We start from the raw sequence: 16,023 nt of genomic DNA, 5'->3' as shown, positions 1-16,023 counted from the left end.
AACTTCTTCCCCTTAATCCTGGTGGTTCCATAAAGACGGAGAGAAGGTGGAAGAATGTTTGTCTTTTCCGATAAGGAGGCAGTAATTCTTTATGGGCCCCCATCCTTGTCATCTCTGTGTGAAGAGTTTCTTCATTATCTCATCTCTTGCTTGAGTTAGTAAAAAAAAACCCCCACATACATAGGTTCTATTTTAACTACAAAACTACATTTACCATACTATTAAAATGTTAATACAGCACTTCTAATCAATATAACATAATACATATAGTATTCAATTTAATATTTGTGAAAAGCCAATCATAAAATATGCATTTTTCACACAGGGAAGAATAAAGTGCCTGATACAAACAAATACAAACCAAACCCCAAATTAGAGCAGGATTCTCCAGAGACTTAAATTTGCATAACTAATGCAAAGGAGACAGCTCAGATGTGCAGGAGTTGGTGAGACTGTCACTGTCGACTTGTGTGCTGACACTTTTTTTTTGGAAATGTTGACAGTATGGGAGGTTGGTACAGTCTTGATGAAACCTAAAATTCAGGTTCTGCTCACACATCCTACATAGTAAATAAGCCTGCGTTAGTTATATTCTCTTAAAAGATGCTTCTTACAAAGACATAAGGGTACTCACTTTATTTTGAGTAGAGCTGGTGTTTATTTTGTCTGCAGTGAGGCACACCTAGAATAATGCAAGTCTTAGAATCACCTCTCTAAATACGTACAAACCAGCTGAAGCTACAGAAGTCAAACAGTTCAACTGAGGGCAATTTTTTGCCTGCTGCTTACCTGCAGTAAATGTTAACCAAGGGACCATGCTATAAAGTGGTTTCTCAAAGCCAAATTCCACATAGTTCAGCAGTTTTGTTACCCCCTCACAATTCTGTAGGCTCGTGGTTGAGATGCCCTTTGAAAATCGAGTTGTTTGCCTCTCTTCCTTGTCCCCTTTTGGAAAGCCAGGATGTGAGCATGGCTCTGGCAAATGGGTTGCTGGGATGTGTTAAACAGAAGTCGTCAGTGGTGTCCTAGATTATTTTGGTAGGATAATGGCATGATCAATACAACAAATGGAAAATGCAGCAGATCTATAAAGTTAACAGAAATTAATTTTGTACTTTGTAGGGACTTCATGGTCTGGTTTTGCTTTGCAACAATTGGTTTTGCCCTCAAGGATTATCCTATTTAAATAGAATAATGTTTTGTCTGATTTTTCAAATGTCTGTAAAAGACTCAAGTCTCCCAAGCTGAAGCTGTTTTTCTAAGTGCTGTAGTCTTTAAGGTTAATTTACTTCAATTATTCATCAATATGTTCTGTGCCTGGTACATTAGCCATTCTGTTTTAGTGTACTCAAGTACTTCAAAGGTTTCTTTGCTTTATTTTTTTCCTTTTTTTTGTCAAGCTTTTCCTAAAATTAGCAGACTGTTAACATTTTAGCTAAAGAATTTCACAGAAATTACAGATATTAGCTACAAACTACTGCTGTGTACATAAATGCATAGCTGATTCGAGCAATTTGCCATTCATCAGGCTAATTTTTTATTAATAGCATAATAAAAGTGTATTAATATGCTGAAAGGGTGGAGGCTTGACATGTAAACTTTGTGTGCCTGTTCTAAGTGCACAGAGCAATTGCACTGCCCCTTTTAAAGGTGCTTTGAAGCCAGCTTGGGGATTTAATATTCTGTGCATCTGCTAAGAGAGAATCTTGCTGCAGGAAGAATTGATCCCATTGCAACATGGTCTGTGCCATGCATTGAGAAAGGAAAAGAGTTGGGTGTAGCTCAGGTAAGGTGCAGGAGGTACTGAGCTACTGCTGATCCTCTGCCTCCTGCACCATGGCTGAGACTTTAACAATGAATTTTCCATGAAGGCACCGTGGCTGAGATTTTAACAATGGAATCTGTGAGTTCCTGTACATGTAGGCACACATTTTTTAATTTGAGGCATTTTAAATTGTGAGGCACCAAGTGGTGCCTCGCTTGGCCTGGCTGCTGAGCGAGGGAGAGGCGGGCAGGTGGCAGGGCCCTGCCCTGTGCCATGTTCTGCAGTGCAGTGGCCCCTCAGGTGTGGAGCAACACGTAATAGCAGGGAAAAGCACCTCCAAAGCCCTCTGGGATGAAGAAAAGCTGCAAGGGCACCCGGCTGGGGAGCTGGCATTTGGAAAACTGGCTGGAGATGATGGCAAGGCCTGCTTGTTCTATTGGTGAGTGCTTGGGTTTTTTGTGGTGAGAATCACATAAATGGATGAAACCAGGAGCTGGCTGATGGTATCTCATAGCCAGAGCAGTGTTGCTGCAGGGCACTGCAAATACCTGTGGAAACTACTGCAGCACAGAATCACACAGTGCTGAGGGGTTGGAATGGACCTTAAACACCATCTAGTCCCAACACCCCTGCCAAGGGCAGGGACATCTCCCAGCATTGAATCTCCCCAGGCAAACCTGTTCTCACCACCCTTAGTAAAGAATTTCCTCCTAATATCTAACCCGAATTTCCCCTCTTTCAGTTTGTACCCTTTACTCCTTGTCCTGTCGCTACAGTTCCTGATGAAGAATCCCTGTCCTTGTAGACCCCCTTCAGACACTGGAAGGTTGCTGTGAGGCCATGCCTCTGTATGACTCCTTACTCTTTTAAAAGACTAATAAAATTATTGCTGGCATCATCGCTTCCTTATGAAATCACCTTTTGGTTGAGCTTTGCTGTGGTAAAATTACAGATTTTGAGAGTGAACTCCACCATTGGTAAGTCTAAAATATTACACAAAAATACTGTTAGCTTTTAGCGGCATGTGAATGAATTTGAAAATTATTCAGTATGGCATCTGTTCTTTACATGTGTTCTAGGGTGAGTGAGAAGCACCCTGTGAAAGACCAAACCATTCAGGATAGACATATGTTTGCTTTTACATTGTCCTTAGTCCTTTTTGTCTCCATCAAGCTAGTGCCAGAGGAGTTTTGGTGCCCGAGATGTTTTCTTTGCTCTCATTATAGCCTTGTGTGGCATCCTGGGCACGGTGATTACGGTCATTAACTCACGTGCCTGAAGCATTTAGAAAGCTGAGTCAGAAACAATATTTATATCCCAGTGCCTTTCTCCTGTATTTATTCCCATGCTGCCACAAGTTCTGAAGGAAATAAAACACCTTGCTGGGCTTTGATGTTACCAACAGAATGGGCCAGAGCTGGGCACTGCTGAGGGCACAGCTCGGGTGGTGTGTCCAGTTCAGAAGGGACACTGAGGGGCTGGAGCGGGCTCGGAGCGGGGCAGGGAGCTGGGGAAGGGGATGGAGCGGGTTCGGAGCGGGACATGGAGCTGGGGAAGGGGATGGAGCGGGGCATGGAGCTGGGGAAGGGGCTGGAGCGGGACATGGAGCTGGGGAAGGGGCTGGAGCGGGTTCGGAGCGGGACACGGAGCTGGGGAAGGGGCTGGAGCGGGGCAGGGAGCTGGGGAAGGGGCTGGAGCGGGTTCGGAGCGGGACATGGAGCTGGGGAAGGGGCTGGAGCGGGGCAGGGAGCTGGGGAAGGGGCTGGAGCACGGGTGTGCGGAGCAGCAGCTGAGGGAGCCGGGCGTGTTTATTCGGGCCACAGGGAGGTGACCTCAGGGAGGTGACCTCAGGGAGGTGACCTCGGGAAGCTGCTCAAAGGGGCTGGAGCCGGCTGGGCGTCGGGCTCTGCTCCCCGGAAACAAGGGACAGGACAAGGGGACAGAGTCTTAAGCTGGGCCTGGGGAGGTTTAGGTCGGACATTAAGAAGAATTTCTTCACAGAGTGGTAAGACACTGGAACGGGCGGCACAGGGAGGTGGTGGAGTCACCGTCCCTGGAGGTGTTTTAAGGTAAGACCCGATGTGTGTCACTCAGTGCCGTGGCGCAGTTGACAAAGCGGTGTTCGGTCGCAGGCTGGACTCGGCTCTCCCCCAGCCCAGCTCGCCCTGTCGCTTTTTGCTGCCGCTGCCGCTCCCGCTCGGGCCCGGCGCCGCCTCAGCCGCACTGCGGCGCGCGAGGGGGGCGCGCGCACGCGCCGCGCGGTTCGAATCCCAGCAGCCAACCGGCGGCCGGCGTGGCGCCGGGGCTGACCAATCACAGCGCTCAGGCCGCCCGCGGAGGCTATAAAAGGCGGCGGCGCGGCGTGGTGCGGGAGGGCGTGGCCGGCGGTGCGGGAGCGGCCCAAGATGGCGGAGGGCGACAACAACAGCGTCTACCAGCTGGTGAGGGCGGGCGGCCGCTCGAGCCTGCTGGGGGCGGCGGCGGAGCCAGGCCCGCCCTTGCTCTGCTCTGCTCTGTCCTACCCGCAGCGGCGTCTGGCGGAGGCCGCTCGGCCCCGCGCTGTGTGACGCGGTTCGGCGCTGGGGGTTCGGTGTGGGGTGGGCTCGGGGCCGGGCGTGGGGCGGCTGCTGCGGGTGCAGGCCCGGGGCGCGGGAGCGGCGGCTGCGCTGCTGCTCGCGGGCCGGAGCCCCAGCCCCAGCGGCGCTTGGCGTTACGTGATCTGCGGCGGTTCCCCCGACTGTGTGTGTCTGTCTGTCTGTGTCAGTCTGAGAGTTCGTGTGTGTCTGTCTGTGTGTGCAGCCTCCCGCTGCGGGACCGAGCGCCGCAGCGATACCGGAGAGCAGCAGGCGTTGGGTGATTCAGCTTAACTGAATGTGCCAAGATATGCTTGAATAGTTAAATAAACACCAGGCTATATATATATACAGCTATGCCTGAATTGGTAAGCGGCTGCCGTGGGAAATGGGAAAATCGCTGTAGAAACCTGTGAGGGGGCAGAGGCTGGACGCGTTCGAGCGCTGCGGTGCTGCACACCCAGGCTGGGCGCAGGGAACAGCTCCGGGAGCTCAGGGCTTGGGGGGAGGCTCCAGAGTTTGTGGGAAGTCCAGGAACTCTGTTGTGCTTGTTACTCTAGTGGCGTCGGAGTTCTTACTGGAATTAAGAGTAGCACACAGCTGAGCGTGAAACCTGTTCTGTTAGCTCTGCACGGCAGACGTGCGTGTCTTCATGACTTTCCTGCTCTTAGTGCTCGGGCAGCAGTCGGCTCTGTGTACGGTTTACCTGAGTTTTGTAATCTCTGAGCTGCTATCTCCCACTGAGGGGAGACTGTTAAGCTCTGTGAAGTGTGGAACACCTCAGGAGAACTGCTTAAAAAGCTGATGGCAGCACAAGTGGGGCCGCCTTGCAGGAGAGGTGTAGGGATGAATGTAGGAATCACGTAGGAAGTGGAGTTGAAAGGCTGTCTTGGGCAGCTTGTGGGAAAACTTGCTGTCCAAATGTGATCAGTTGGATAACTTTACTGTGGATTCTGAGTCTTTATCCATCTTCCGCATAATAAACTGGCATTGGTCAGCAGCTAGAAAGCTTCAATTTAATGTGGTAGAATTGTCTTGGAAAATACATTTATTTTTAAACAGGTCTCATATTACAGTTTTCCAGTCATTGACACTGAAAACATGAGAGGCTTTAAAACCTTTCTTCTAATCTGGGGGGATGGGGTGTGGTAAATGGGAGATTAGGGGAAAACACCTTGGCAGAATCTGGGAGGAGGTGTTGTTTGGCCTATACATGCTGCTATGATCTTGACTGCTTAAAGGCATCACTGCTACAATGTCATAACTTAGTACAAAACTCACAATATTATTACTAATTTAATTACTCAGAAAGATTTGTGGCTGGGATCTTTAATTATTTCACTGGGGTTGTTTTTTAGCTACTTCAGTGTGGGGATTAATTTGATACTTGGTTAGTTAAAGGAGTTTTCTTTTTTTTGTGTAGGCTTCTGAAACTGCAAGCTTGGAAGAGCACTTGCAAGGATGGGGAGAAGTGATTTTGATGACCGATAAAGTTCTTCGCTGGGAGCGAGCCTGGTTTCCTCTGGCACTGATGAGTGTTGTTTCCTTTTCCTTCCTGTAAGTACTTTCTGGAGGGAGCCTGCAACATCATGGCTGGTACCAAACCTATTAAGAAAATTAGTTGGACACCTGGAGAAGTCTAATAGAAAGGCTTTTACTCTAGGTTCTTTTTCTTAAAATGTGTGAACTTTGTTGGAAATTAAAAACAGAAGTAATGAAAGCAGGAAGTAACATGATTCACATCCTGCTCAGGATGGTTTCTGCAAAAGCTGTTTACCAGCAGTAGTTGCTGGGGTTTTTATTGTGCTCAGCTGAATGTTCTTCAGTGGTGCATTCATGTTCTGCCCTCATTCTTTGTACCCTGCTTCTTAGGCAGATCTCATGATCTGCTTTGGCTTCCCCCCCACACCACCAGCAATATCCTTATGGAAAGCTTGTTTCCATAGGGCAAAATAGCCTAGAGTTTTCTAATATTCTGTCATGTGTTTTGAGAAAGGGGAAAAGGGAAGACTGCAGGTAACTTCCAGTTGGCAGGGTGGAAGGATGTTGCCTGATTGGAGGTGCTGGAGGCACTTGGATGTGTCCTTATGTAACATGGTAGTAAAGATGACCTGACTGCCTTGCACAGACAGCTGTTTGTGCCAACTCTGCAGTTTGCCAGTTGTAACTGTTCCTGCAATAAGGAGAGAAATTACAAAAATAAATGTTGAACCAGGTGAGGCAGGGATAATTGTTCTTTTGGCTAATATAAAGTTTTTTGCTTTTAGGGGAGATGAGGAAGGTGGAAATCAAATGGAAACTGAAAAGTAACATTTAAAAGAAGCAATGTGTGAAGTTTGGGGTATTCTGTTAAAAATTCTGCTATTATAGCAGGGAAGATCTTGTAATACTGAGTAATACTTTGTGGAAATGCAGAACTGCTTCAGGTTCTGAACTCAGCAAAATGACCTTGAACACCCATCACAGATGGGTGCAGATGTACAGAACAGCCCCACCATGGGCTGGGTCATTTCTTTGCTTTTACTGTTTCAGTTTTCAGGAAGTTCTGTGAAGTACAGTTGAATAGCACAGGGCCCAGCTGGGTGTTATCAGGCACTTAGATCAGCTGGTTCTTATCCAGTTGCCCTTCTGCTGTGTTTGAGTGATGGCAGACTGAATATGGAAAATGCAGCACTGCTTTAAGTGGAGATTGGTGGCCTCTTGTCCAGAACAGGTTTGGCTGGCTCTCCCAGGAGAGACAGAGCAAATGACAACCTCTAGTGGATCTGAGTTCTGTGACTTGAGCAACAAAATTAGAGCTTTTACTCTGCCTGGTTATTTCATATGTTCATTCACTCATCCTCATCCCTCAATCAGTGTAAAGTTCACTGTTGGTCAATTTCTGAGAGAATAATAATAATGATGAATTTTTACTTCTACTGAACTTTGTATGTTATTTGCTTGTAGCATATTCTTAACTGGTATATTAAGAGAAAAAGGCATTTTTTAAATTTTGTTTGAGGTTAGACAAGAGAGTAGGTCTGCTATTGGAAGCCCTGAGCCAGTCTGAGGAAGTGACCAAGAATGTCTAGTATGGAGCAGTTTGGGCACTCAGAAATAATTTCTCTTCTTTCTGCAGGATGATCTACTATTTGGACCCATCAGTTCTCTCAGGTGTCTCCTGTTTGGTTATGTTCCTCTGTTTGGCTGATTACCTGGTTCCTGCTCTTGCTCCTCGAATCTTTGGCTCTAATAAGTGGTGAGGAAAGCTTCAATCGAAACCGTTTGTTGAGTGTAATTATGATCTTTATCAAAATGGATATCTGATTTGTGGATATCAAATAGTTCTTTGTAGAGTCATTGTAGTGAGAAATCAGCAATCTGTCATACATGAAGTGAGGACAGTAGCAACTGTTCTTCATTCTTTTTCTGGAAGAATACTACTACAACATATCTTTATTCTTCCTTTTCTTCTGGAAAAATCAGATTTTTTTTTTAAGAAGTAGGCACATTGTTTACTCTCCATCAAACATGCTAATTAGTTCTGCTAGTCTAGTTTTTAGTAATTAATGGATAATAGATACTAAGAAATAAAATTATGTGGAAGAGTGCTGATTGTATGTTTGGAAAGAGACAGTAGTAAATGTGATGAAAAAAGAGAGTAAGAATGTGATTGAAACAGATTTGAAAAAAGGCAAGTCTTGTATAAAAGCAGTAACTTGAAGAAGAACTTTATTTGAGCAAAATTGTGAGTTAAAGGTGAATTTTAGCATATCTGCTTTAGGATGACTAATGGATAAATTAGTCTTATGTCAATATGGATTATTTGTGTGTATCACACTGGGATCAGATTAAGGTCAGTAGTCTTTGGTTTGGATGTGGTTGCTCTTTGGGAGTAAATGTAACAGAGTCAGCACACAGGCAAATGACATGGGCACTTCCTTGCAGTGCTCAATGAGGCATCCAGCTAAGCAAAGCAAACGCTGGGATGAGCACTGGGTGCATTTTTACTGAAAAATGCCATGGGAGATTAAAAAAAAATAATTTAAATCTTTAATTCTTATTTCTGGCCTTTTTCCCTCCCTTTAATAAAAGGACCACAGAACAGCAGCAAAGATTTCATGAGATTTGCAGCAACTTGGTGAAATCTCGTCGCCGGATTGTTGGCTGGTGGAAGCGCCTCTTCACTCTGAAGGAGGAGAAGCCTAAAATGGTATTGAGTTCTAGGAATTAATCTCTATTGTCTTAAGATTTTGTCTGATTTAGCTTTGTCTGAAGTATTTTAGCAAGGCACGTGCCTGAATGGTATTCCAAACCAAGAGCTGGCATTTCTGGCTATGACTTGATTCTGGTCGCACATTTTTTCAGACCTGGAGTGGTAGGATACAAAACTTAAAAACTTGCAGTTCTGTGTGGTTTAGGAGCATACCCTTGATAATAAGATAAAGGAAGACTGGATTTCTCTGGATAGGTAATTTTTTGGAAACAAGCTGTTTCCAGTGTGCACAAACTGTCCAAAAACCTGGATCTTTAGTAGTGTGTCAGCTGGTACATGAGCTACCGAGCCACTGGCCTAAGAACAGCTTTGGGGATGGCACAGTCTGGCACTAAGGGATAGCTGGGCAAAAAGGAACGTGCACCCTGTCCAGCTGATGGTCTGAAAATAAGAGAGAATAGGCAGTTACAAATTGAGATCCTGTAACCTCAATTTTAACGTGCCTGTGCATAGGTATCACATGTGGAAGAGCCAGAAAGGTTCACGTTAGTTTGAAATGTTGAAGTTCTGCCAATACTGCAGGGAAGGGAGAATACCCAGCATGTCTGTGGTAACTCTTCCCTTTTCACTTGCAGTACTTCATGACCATGCTCTTCACTCTTGCTGTGGTTGCCTGGATTGGACAGCAAGTTCACAACCTCTTTCTGACCTATCTTATTGGTAAGTGTGGGCATGCAGAGCAGAAGGATCTCTTGTTAGCTGCCTGAAATGGATTGAGACTGGCAGAAGTAATTTTTGGTTAAGTGTGGTGGGGTGGTTTTGTTGCAGGGTTATGTTTCTCTCTTTTCAAGCAATTAATGGGATTTAAGGGAAGCAAAGAATTGCAGAGTGACAGAAGCTTGTTAAGTATTCTTTTTTTTCCTCCTCCTTTTTAGTAAGCTTCTTGTTACTGTTTCCTGGACTAAACCAACATGGGATCATCACAAAGTACATTGGAATGGCGAAAAGGGAGATCAACAAACTTCTCAAGCACAAGGAAAAGAAAAACGAATGAAGACTTAACTGCTGTTCACTCTAGTAGAAGGTTTTCTTGGGAACAGTTTTGAGAATTAATGTATAATTAAGACAATAGAAGTTGTATTGCTCACTGACTTTTTTTTTTTTTTAATTGGCTCCCTGATGAAGTGAAAAAGTCATTCCAGCAGCTGCTGTGGGTTTGTCTTTTGCTGTGCTGAGTAGGGTTCTGCAGCCTGGAGCTGATCCTGTCTGATACATCTTCTTCTCTGATGTGTGGAGCTTGTTAAGTGTCTTCATCAAACAGAGCCTGGGCATAACTACCCCAACAGCAGAGCTGTAATGCCTGATAGTATTTCTGTAACTGTGTTAGATTAGCTGATCATTAATTGTGGCTATAGCAAGTGTGAGAGGCAGTTCTGAAGGCTGATGCTTCTTGGAGGCTTGTTACTACTGATCTTTGTGGCAGGAGGACAATAAGCAGAGTGAGAATGGCCATGGCTGGGGCTGCACATCCAAAATGGGGGCAGAAGGTTCCATTGTCTCACTGAACCTGTTTGCTTCTTTTGGCTGCGTGTGCCTGAGAATGCGTGGAGTAGGGGTCTGGAATATATATAAATTTGTAGTTCGGTTATTTAGCTGTAGTGTAAACTCATTGCACTGAGACTGTAGAAAATGAGTGAAGGTGTGTGTAACCTTAAGAGCTGATTGTTCTGGAAACTGCTGTTGTCATGGAGCCTTGTAGCACGTTTGGTTTTATGAATGTTTGTCTGTATACAAAATCACTCTGAATATGCTGAGTTTGACTCTGTAAATAAGCCTGAATTGTTTGTGCTTTTCTATGATCTCTCCCTCCTTTTTTAAAACTGAACTGTTTTTCTTTAAAAAGCTGAAACCTGTGTTAATGTTTTAAAAGTTTACTGTTTTAAATGGACTCCCTTCAGTGTGTAACTATGAATAGGTAAATACAGACTAAAGAGAATCTACTTGAAGCCTTGCTCCTCATCAGTGTACAGAGAAGGGTGTCGATGCACTTCTCAGTGTGGCAGGAGATCTGGGAAGGGTTGAGGAAGTGCCGTGCTGAGCGGCACAGCCTGTCGGGGGAGAGATCCTGGCTGTGTGCAGCCGAGCGGTGACAGGGCGCGGTGTCCCGAGCTGGGTTCCAGAGAGCGGCCGCTGCGGCCTGCGCGCTCCGTACAGACCAGCCCATGCATCAGCCGGGGCTGTGCCCACCGCAGCCCCGCGTGGCGGTGTCCCGGGGTCCCCGCGTGGCGGTGTCCCCGCGTGGCGGTGTCCCGGGGTCCCCGCGTGGCGGTGTCCCGGTGTCCCCGCGTGGCGGGGTCCCGGTGTCCCCGCGTGGCGGGGTCCCGGTGTCCCCGCGTGGCGGGGTCCCGGTGTCCCCGCGTGGCGGGGTCCCGGTGTCCCCGCGTGGCGGTGTCCCGGTGTCCCTGCGTGGCGGTGTCCCGGTGTCCCCGCGTCCCCGCTCCGCCGTCAGGAGCTCAGCTGTGCGCTCTGCTCGGCGGAGTGCAGATTTTTGTCCCTCGCGCCCCGCCGTCCGCGCGCGAAGCGTCGCCGTTCCCATGGCAGCCGGGCGGCGGCGTCGCTCCGGAAGTGCGGCGCGCGGCCTCGGCCAATGGGAAGGGCCAGGCGCGGGACGCGGAGTCTCGCGATATCTCCGCCCGCCGATGGCCCTCCCATCGCCCCGCGCGGCCCGGGCTCTTCCTTTTCCGCCATCGCGCTCTCGGTGAGTGGGGCCGGGGCCGCGGGCGCGCCGCATCCGCCCCGTCCCGCCGCCATCCGCGCCCCGCGCCCGCCCCGCCCGCGCCGCCGCGGGCAGCCGGCACCGCGCTACCCGCCCGGCCCGCTTTGAGCCGCCGGCACCGGCCCTGGCGCCGTCCGGAGCCCCCGGAATGCGGGGTGGGGGGCGGCACCTCCCGCCCGTGGCCCCGCGCTCTGAAGCGATGCGCGGCGGGGAGCCGGGGCGGCGGCCGGGCCCGGGCCGGGGCTGCGGGGAGCCGGGCCGGGCAGGGCGCGGGGCAGCCGCGGAGCCGGTGCGCTGGAGGGCGTGCGGATCGCGCGGCCAGGCCGGGGAGGAGGTAGCGGAGCGCGGGGCAGCGGGCGCGGTCCGGGCCCCGCGAGGAGGCGGCCCCGGCGCGGGGGGCTGGCGGCTCTCGCCCGGGGCGGGAGTTGGCTCGCGCGGTGCTGGTGTCCCAGCCGTGGAAGTGCTCGTGTGCCACGGGCTCTGCCCCAGCGCCCGGGCAGCGACAGCTCTGGGGACGGTGCTGGCAGCGCCCGGGCTCTGTCAGAAGGGTGGCAGTGCCAAGTCATCGCTGCCGTGCTGGGCGTGCTCCGAGGCTCCTTTTCGCGAGCATCTGAGAGCTGCTGCCCGCTTTCCCTTCCGAAGTGTTGTGTTTGTGCATCTTGCAGGGTTTTTGCAGATGAGTGAGCCGAGCAGCGTCTGTTGATTAAACATCACGTAGGATCTAGTTACTGCACAGGATTGGTACCGTGCAGTTGGGTGTTAATTGGGTGTTAAGGCCAAACTGATGTACCTGAGGAGATGTCACACTGCTGGCATGGTGTCTGGATGGTGGTTTTGAAATCGTGTGTGTGCTTTGATAAAGCCACGTTTAACTGTCTCGGATTTCCTGACGTGTTACGGTAGTGGTGACTCCTGAGCGTGTGACTTGGTTTGCTTATTTAGCTTGAGAGTGCTTTTTAAGGTTTAATGCAGCCTTCTGTCAGTGTTGGATCTTTTAGATGTAAAGTCAGCCCTGACAGGAGCGCTGCTCAGTGTTTCTGTGCCGAGGAGCCGGTGCAGTAACTGCTGCCCTCCCTGCAGGCACCATGGTGCGGATGAACGTTCTGGCCGACGCTCTCAAAAGCATCAACAATGCAGAGAAGCGTGGCAAACGCCAGGTGCTCATCCGGCCGTGCTCCAAAGTGATCGTCCGCTTCCTGACCGTGATGATGAAGCACGGTAAGTCCCGGCCCGGCTCCCCCCGGGTGTCTGGGGGTGCTGCTGCGGTGGAAGAAGTGGTAAATCAAGGTGCTTGAAGTAGTTTGGTGCAACATAGTTAGTTAGTTGTGTCACTGTAGCTGAGTGTTCTGTGTGTCTGTGTCTGCTGGTCTCCTGCAGGTTACATTGGTGAATTCGAGATAATCGATGATCACAGAGCTGGGAAGATTGTAGTCAACCTCACAGGCAGACTCAACAAGGTAGGATTTGTCTTCCTGAATTCACTTTTCTAAAGGAGTGTTTAAATGAGACTTTATGTTTGTCTGCTCCATTTTTAAAAGAACTGCTTGTAAAGAAGGTAGTATTTGTTGAATCTGTGTGAATAAGAGTAGCATGGATGCTGTCAATTAAAAGGGTGGTTAATTTGTCTGGATTCAGAGTGATATGGGTCACTAATTACATTTCTTTTAAACTCTGACTGTGTAAGATAACGCTTTCAGGGAAGTCTGCTTGCAAGTGCTGTGTATTTCTGAAATCTCTCTTCAAAGGCTTTCTGGCTACCTAGTGCTTTCTCAGTTTCTTTGATATTTAAGCTATCTGGAAGACTTGTCTTAGGAGATAGGGGCTGAGTTGGTTTCCAGTCAATGTTTGATAGCTGCAGATGTGGAGAAGACAAATCTTTCTCCTGCTGCCAGGTGGGCTTTGCTTGCAGTGAGGAAAAGTTAAATGTTACATTATTTGGTGCCTGTGAAGTTCCTGGGGCATATGAGGCATTCGTGTGTGTTTTGGAAATTCTTAAATGCTTTTGTCTCAAACTACTGAGCTGTGTAGTTCTGTGGTGACTTGCTGTGCATCACTGTTTGCAGTTAAGCTCTTCAAGTGAGAGTTGGCTCTTCAGTAAAGGAATAAAAAATATTTCTTGGTCAGAGTATGTTGGGGGCTGTCCTCATGATAAATAAATATGCCATCTGAAAATTGCAGAGGGTATAAGGCAGATAATGCTGACACCCCCAAAGTACTGCAGTAGTTACAGTAAAGACAGTAATTGCAGTAGACACAGTGTCATGTATGTGTAATAAAAGTGATGTAGGTCAGGTTTGAGGGTAGTGTTCCTTGAACTCTTCCAGGATGAAATAGATCTTCCAGGCTAATGGATATAATGTTTCTCTCATTCATTGCAATAAGGGAACAGTTGTTTAGTTCAGGAAAAGGTGCATGGTGCAGGAAGGTGTGCTTCTGGTTTGGTGTTGGATAGTTGTTAAGATAACTGGAGCCAGTGAGGTAACTGGCAGTGGTGCTGGTGGTCTTGGTCAGTAATACATTTACCTCGAAAATTCCAGTAAAATGTTCATTTCTTCCTGATTCAAATCTACATGGGTTTTTTGATTTTTTTTTTTTTTTTTTTTGCTAACTGTGTATGATGGTTAGAGGTGGAATATCCCTGAGCAATCCCAGGAATGTTGCTGATGTTACAGTGTGCTTTTGTGCTTCCCCCAGGTGTGTGGGTGGTGTAGCTTCAGCAGCAGTTTAGGGCTGTTCAGGTGAGGAGGAGGAGGGGGTGAGGCTGAGGCAGGAGCAGTGTGGAGTTGCTGGGTGTGAGGTCCCGGCTGGGAGGAGGCAGCACTTGGTGTGACAGCACTTGGTAAAGTCCTTCAGGCAGGGAGCTGGGCTCACACTGTGCAAATCCATAATGTTCTTCAGTTTGTAACGGAATCCTCTCTTACAGTGTGGTGTAATCAGTCCCAGATTTGATGTGCAGCTGAAGGATTTGGAAAAGTGGCAGAACAACCTGCTGCCTTCCCGTCAGTTTGGGTGAGTATGAGGAAGGGTCAAACGTGTGTTGTGTGTAAAAATGTTACACTTACAAACTGCCTCAGTTAGACTCACCTGGCACCTTTTCCTCTGACCAGCCTGGAGTCAAATGGATGGAGTAAAAATCCATCCTCCATATAAATGCCCTTTTAAACCAGTTTTACAGGGGGCACTGCTAAGCAAGGATCTGTTTCTGTTTGGCTTTGGTAAAATCCTTGTTTGACCATTTAACAGTTTAATGGAAAGTAGGACTTTTCTGATACTTGTTTTGGTTTTATGAATGGCTGTTCTTAAATGGGGAAGGAGTTATGTAAGTTACCAGGTCAGTGAAAGTAAATTGTATTACTTGAATTCACATGTCCTGACTTTGTACAAGTTAATCAGATTTGAAATGATGAGGAACTTGGAGCCTCAAGCACAGGAAATCTTACTGTTATGCAGTGTATCTTTTCTTCACAAAGTGTATGGAATTGAGAGCTGTAATTCCCAGTGCACCAGGATGGCAGAGCAGGAAGGGTCTCCAGGGCCTCAGCCAGTCTGTCCCATCAAAGGAAGGATTAAACAGTTCTGTGCTGTTTCTGTTCTTAAAGCTCCAGCAGTAACTCCTGCTTCAGCTGGCCCTGTGTAGCTACTCTGTGTTGTCATTTGAAGTTTTAAGAGTATTTATAGGGTGGTGGGACAGGAGGTTCTCAGACATGGAGCTGTGTGGGTGAGGTGTGTTGGTAATGCAGATGTTGGCATTAGCAGTGACAGCTGCTGGAGATGCAGATGCTGTCTGGCACTGTGGCACCTCCCTGCACTGGGGAGCAGCATCTGTGGAGGATAGACGTGGACTTGGGCTAGAAACCTATCCAGCAGCTGGACAGGGACTGCCCTGTGGGAATGTGCAAGGAAAGAGGCAAATAGCTGGGGAGCAGAAGTCTGTCAGTGTCCTGTGTGTGCTGCAGAGCTGTGCTCGTGAGAGGAGCTGCTTTTGCACTGTTGATGACCCAGTCTCACTGCGCTGGGCCCGTTCTTAGAGGAGCAGGCCTCGCTGTTTGCAGCACAGATGAAGTTGGTGCTGTCAGCTCTGCAGCAGCCTGGAACAGGGAGATAAACTGAACATTTGCTCTCTCTTGGCAGGTATATTGTACTGACAACCTCAGCTGGCATCATGGACCATGAGGAGGCGAGACGAAAACACACAGGAGGCAAAATCCTGGGATTCTTTTTCTAAAACTTGTAAAAAAAGAGGATACTAATAAATTGTTCAAATGGACTCTGGTGTTTCCAGTCGGTGTTTTAATGACTTCAAACACTGCCTGTGACAGTGCTTGTAACAGCTCTTCAATAGTGCTGGAGGTCCAGCTTCACTTCAAATGATGTTTGGGTTCCACACCATCCCTGGTCACAATTCTGTTTCTGTTAATGGTATAATGTACTTCTAAAAGTTACCACTGGAGTGGCATTTTGGGGTCACTGTACAGGAGAGCCTCAGCAGGGAGCTCTAATGCTAATCCCAGCTGTCCTGCTTGGGCTCACCTCACAGGTGTTCAATGCACGTGTCTGCAGTTACCTGTGTGTGATTCTAGAGTTTCACCTTTTGCCTCAATAATAGAAGATGCCTTGCCAGAAGGGATTTCCTGTTTATGGTTTAAAAAGTTGTGGGATGTGGGATTCTGGAATAATTAAAATGGTCGAAGTTTTGATTTCAGATCACAAACTT

General features: G+C 48.1%; 2 protein-coding genes across 3 annotated transcripts; both read left to right on the top strand.

Moving 5' to 3' along the window:
* Nucleotides 1–4,060: 4,060 nt before the first annotated feature.
* On the top strand, nt 4,061–10,533 carry ARL6IP1 (ADP ribosylation factor like GTPase 6 interacting protein 1). 2 transcript variants are annotated; one of them, XM_068206862.1, is made up of 6 exons: nt 4,061–4,206; nt 5,762–5,895; nt 7,457–7,576; nt 8,413–8,530; nt 9,169–9,253; nt 9,469–10,533. In XM_068206862.1, exons 1-6 carry the CDS (start codon nt 4,171–4,173, stop codon nt 9,585–9,587), a joined length of 612 nt encoding a protein of 203 aa, XP_068062963.1. In that variant the 5' UTR covers nt 4,061–4,170; the 3' UTR covers nt 9,588–10,533. The 2 variants fall into 2 exon arrangements, with proteins under 2 accessions (XP_068062963.1, XP_068062964.1); XM_068206863.1 differs by lacking the exon at nt 4,061–4,206 and adding an exon at nt 4,680–4,706.
* Nucleotides 10,534–11,151: 618 nt separating this feature from the next.
* On the top strand, nt 11,152–15,576 carry RPS15A (ribosomal protein S15a). Its single transcript, XM_068206864.1, has 5 exons — nt 11,152–11,291; nt 12,390–12,527; nt 12,687–12,766; nt 14,233–14,318; nt 15,441–15,576. Exons 2-5 carry the CDS (start codon nt 12,395–12,397, stop codon nt 15,532–15,534), a joined length of 393 nt encoding a protein of 130 aa, XP_068062965.1. The 5' UTR covers nt 11,152–11,291; nt 12,390–12,394; the 3' UTR covers nt 15,535–15,576.
* The last annotated feature ends 447 nt before the right edge of the window (nt 15,577–16,023 follow it).

The sequence above is a fragment of the Anomalospiza imberbis genome, chromosome 16, assembly GCF_031753505.1.
Source record: "Anomalospiza imberbis isolate Cuckoo-Finch-1a 21T00152 chromosome 16, ASM3175350v1, whole genome shotgun sequence".
Taxonomy (NCBI): Eukaryota; Metazoa; Chordata; class Aves; order Passeriformes; family Viduidae; genus Anomalospiza; species Anomalospiza imberbis.
Note: the sequence above shows the minus strand (reverse complement) of the source record. Positions and strands in the feature narration are given on the sequence as shown.

Bases quoted from the DNA above. Each gene is read 5' to 3' on its own strand.
- RPS15A (XM_068206864.1), top strand. From the start codon at position 12,395: ATGGTGCGGATGAACGTTCTGGCCGACGCTCTCAAAAGCATCAACAAT. The intron at 12,528-12,686 runs GTAAGTCCCGGC...GGTCTCCTGCAG, and splicing joins GACCGTGATGATGAAGCACG to GTTACATTGGTGAATTCGAG. The intron at 14,319-15,440 runs GTGAGTATGAGG...CTCTCTTGGCAG, and splicing joins CTGCCTTCCCGTCAGTTTGG to GTATATTGTACTGACAACCT.
- ARL6IP1 (XM_068206862.1), top strand. From the start codon at position 4,171: ATGGCGGAGGGCGACAACAACAGCGTCTACCAGCTG. The intron at 5,896-7,456 runs GTAAGTACTTTC...TTCTTTCTGCAG, and splicing joins GTTGTTTCCTTTTCCTTCCT to GATGATCTACTATTTGGACC. The intron at 9,254-9,468 runs GTAAGTGTGGGC...CCTCCTTTTTAG, and splicing joins CTTTCTGACCTATCTTATTG to TAAGCTTCTTGTTACTGTTT.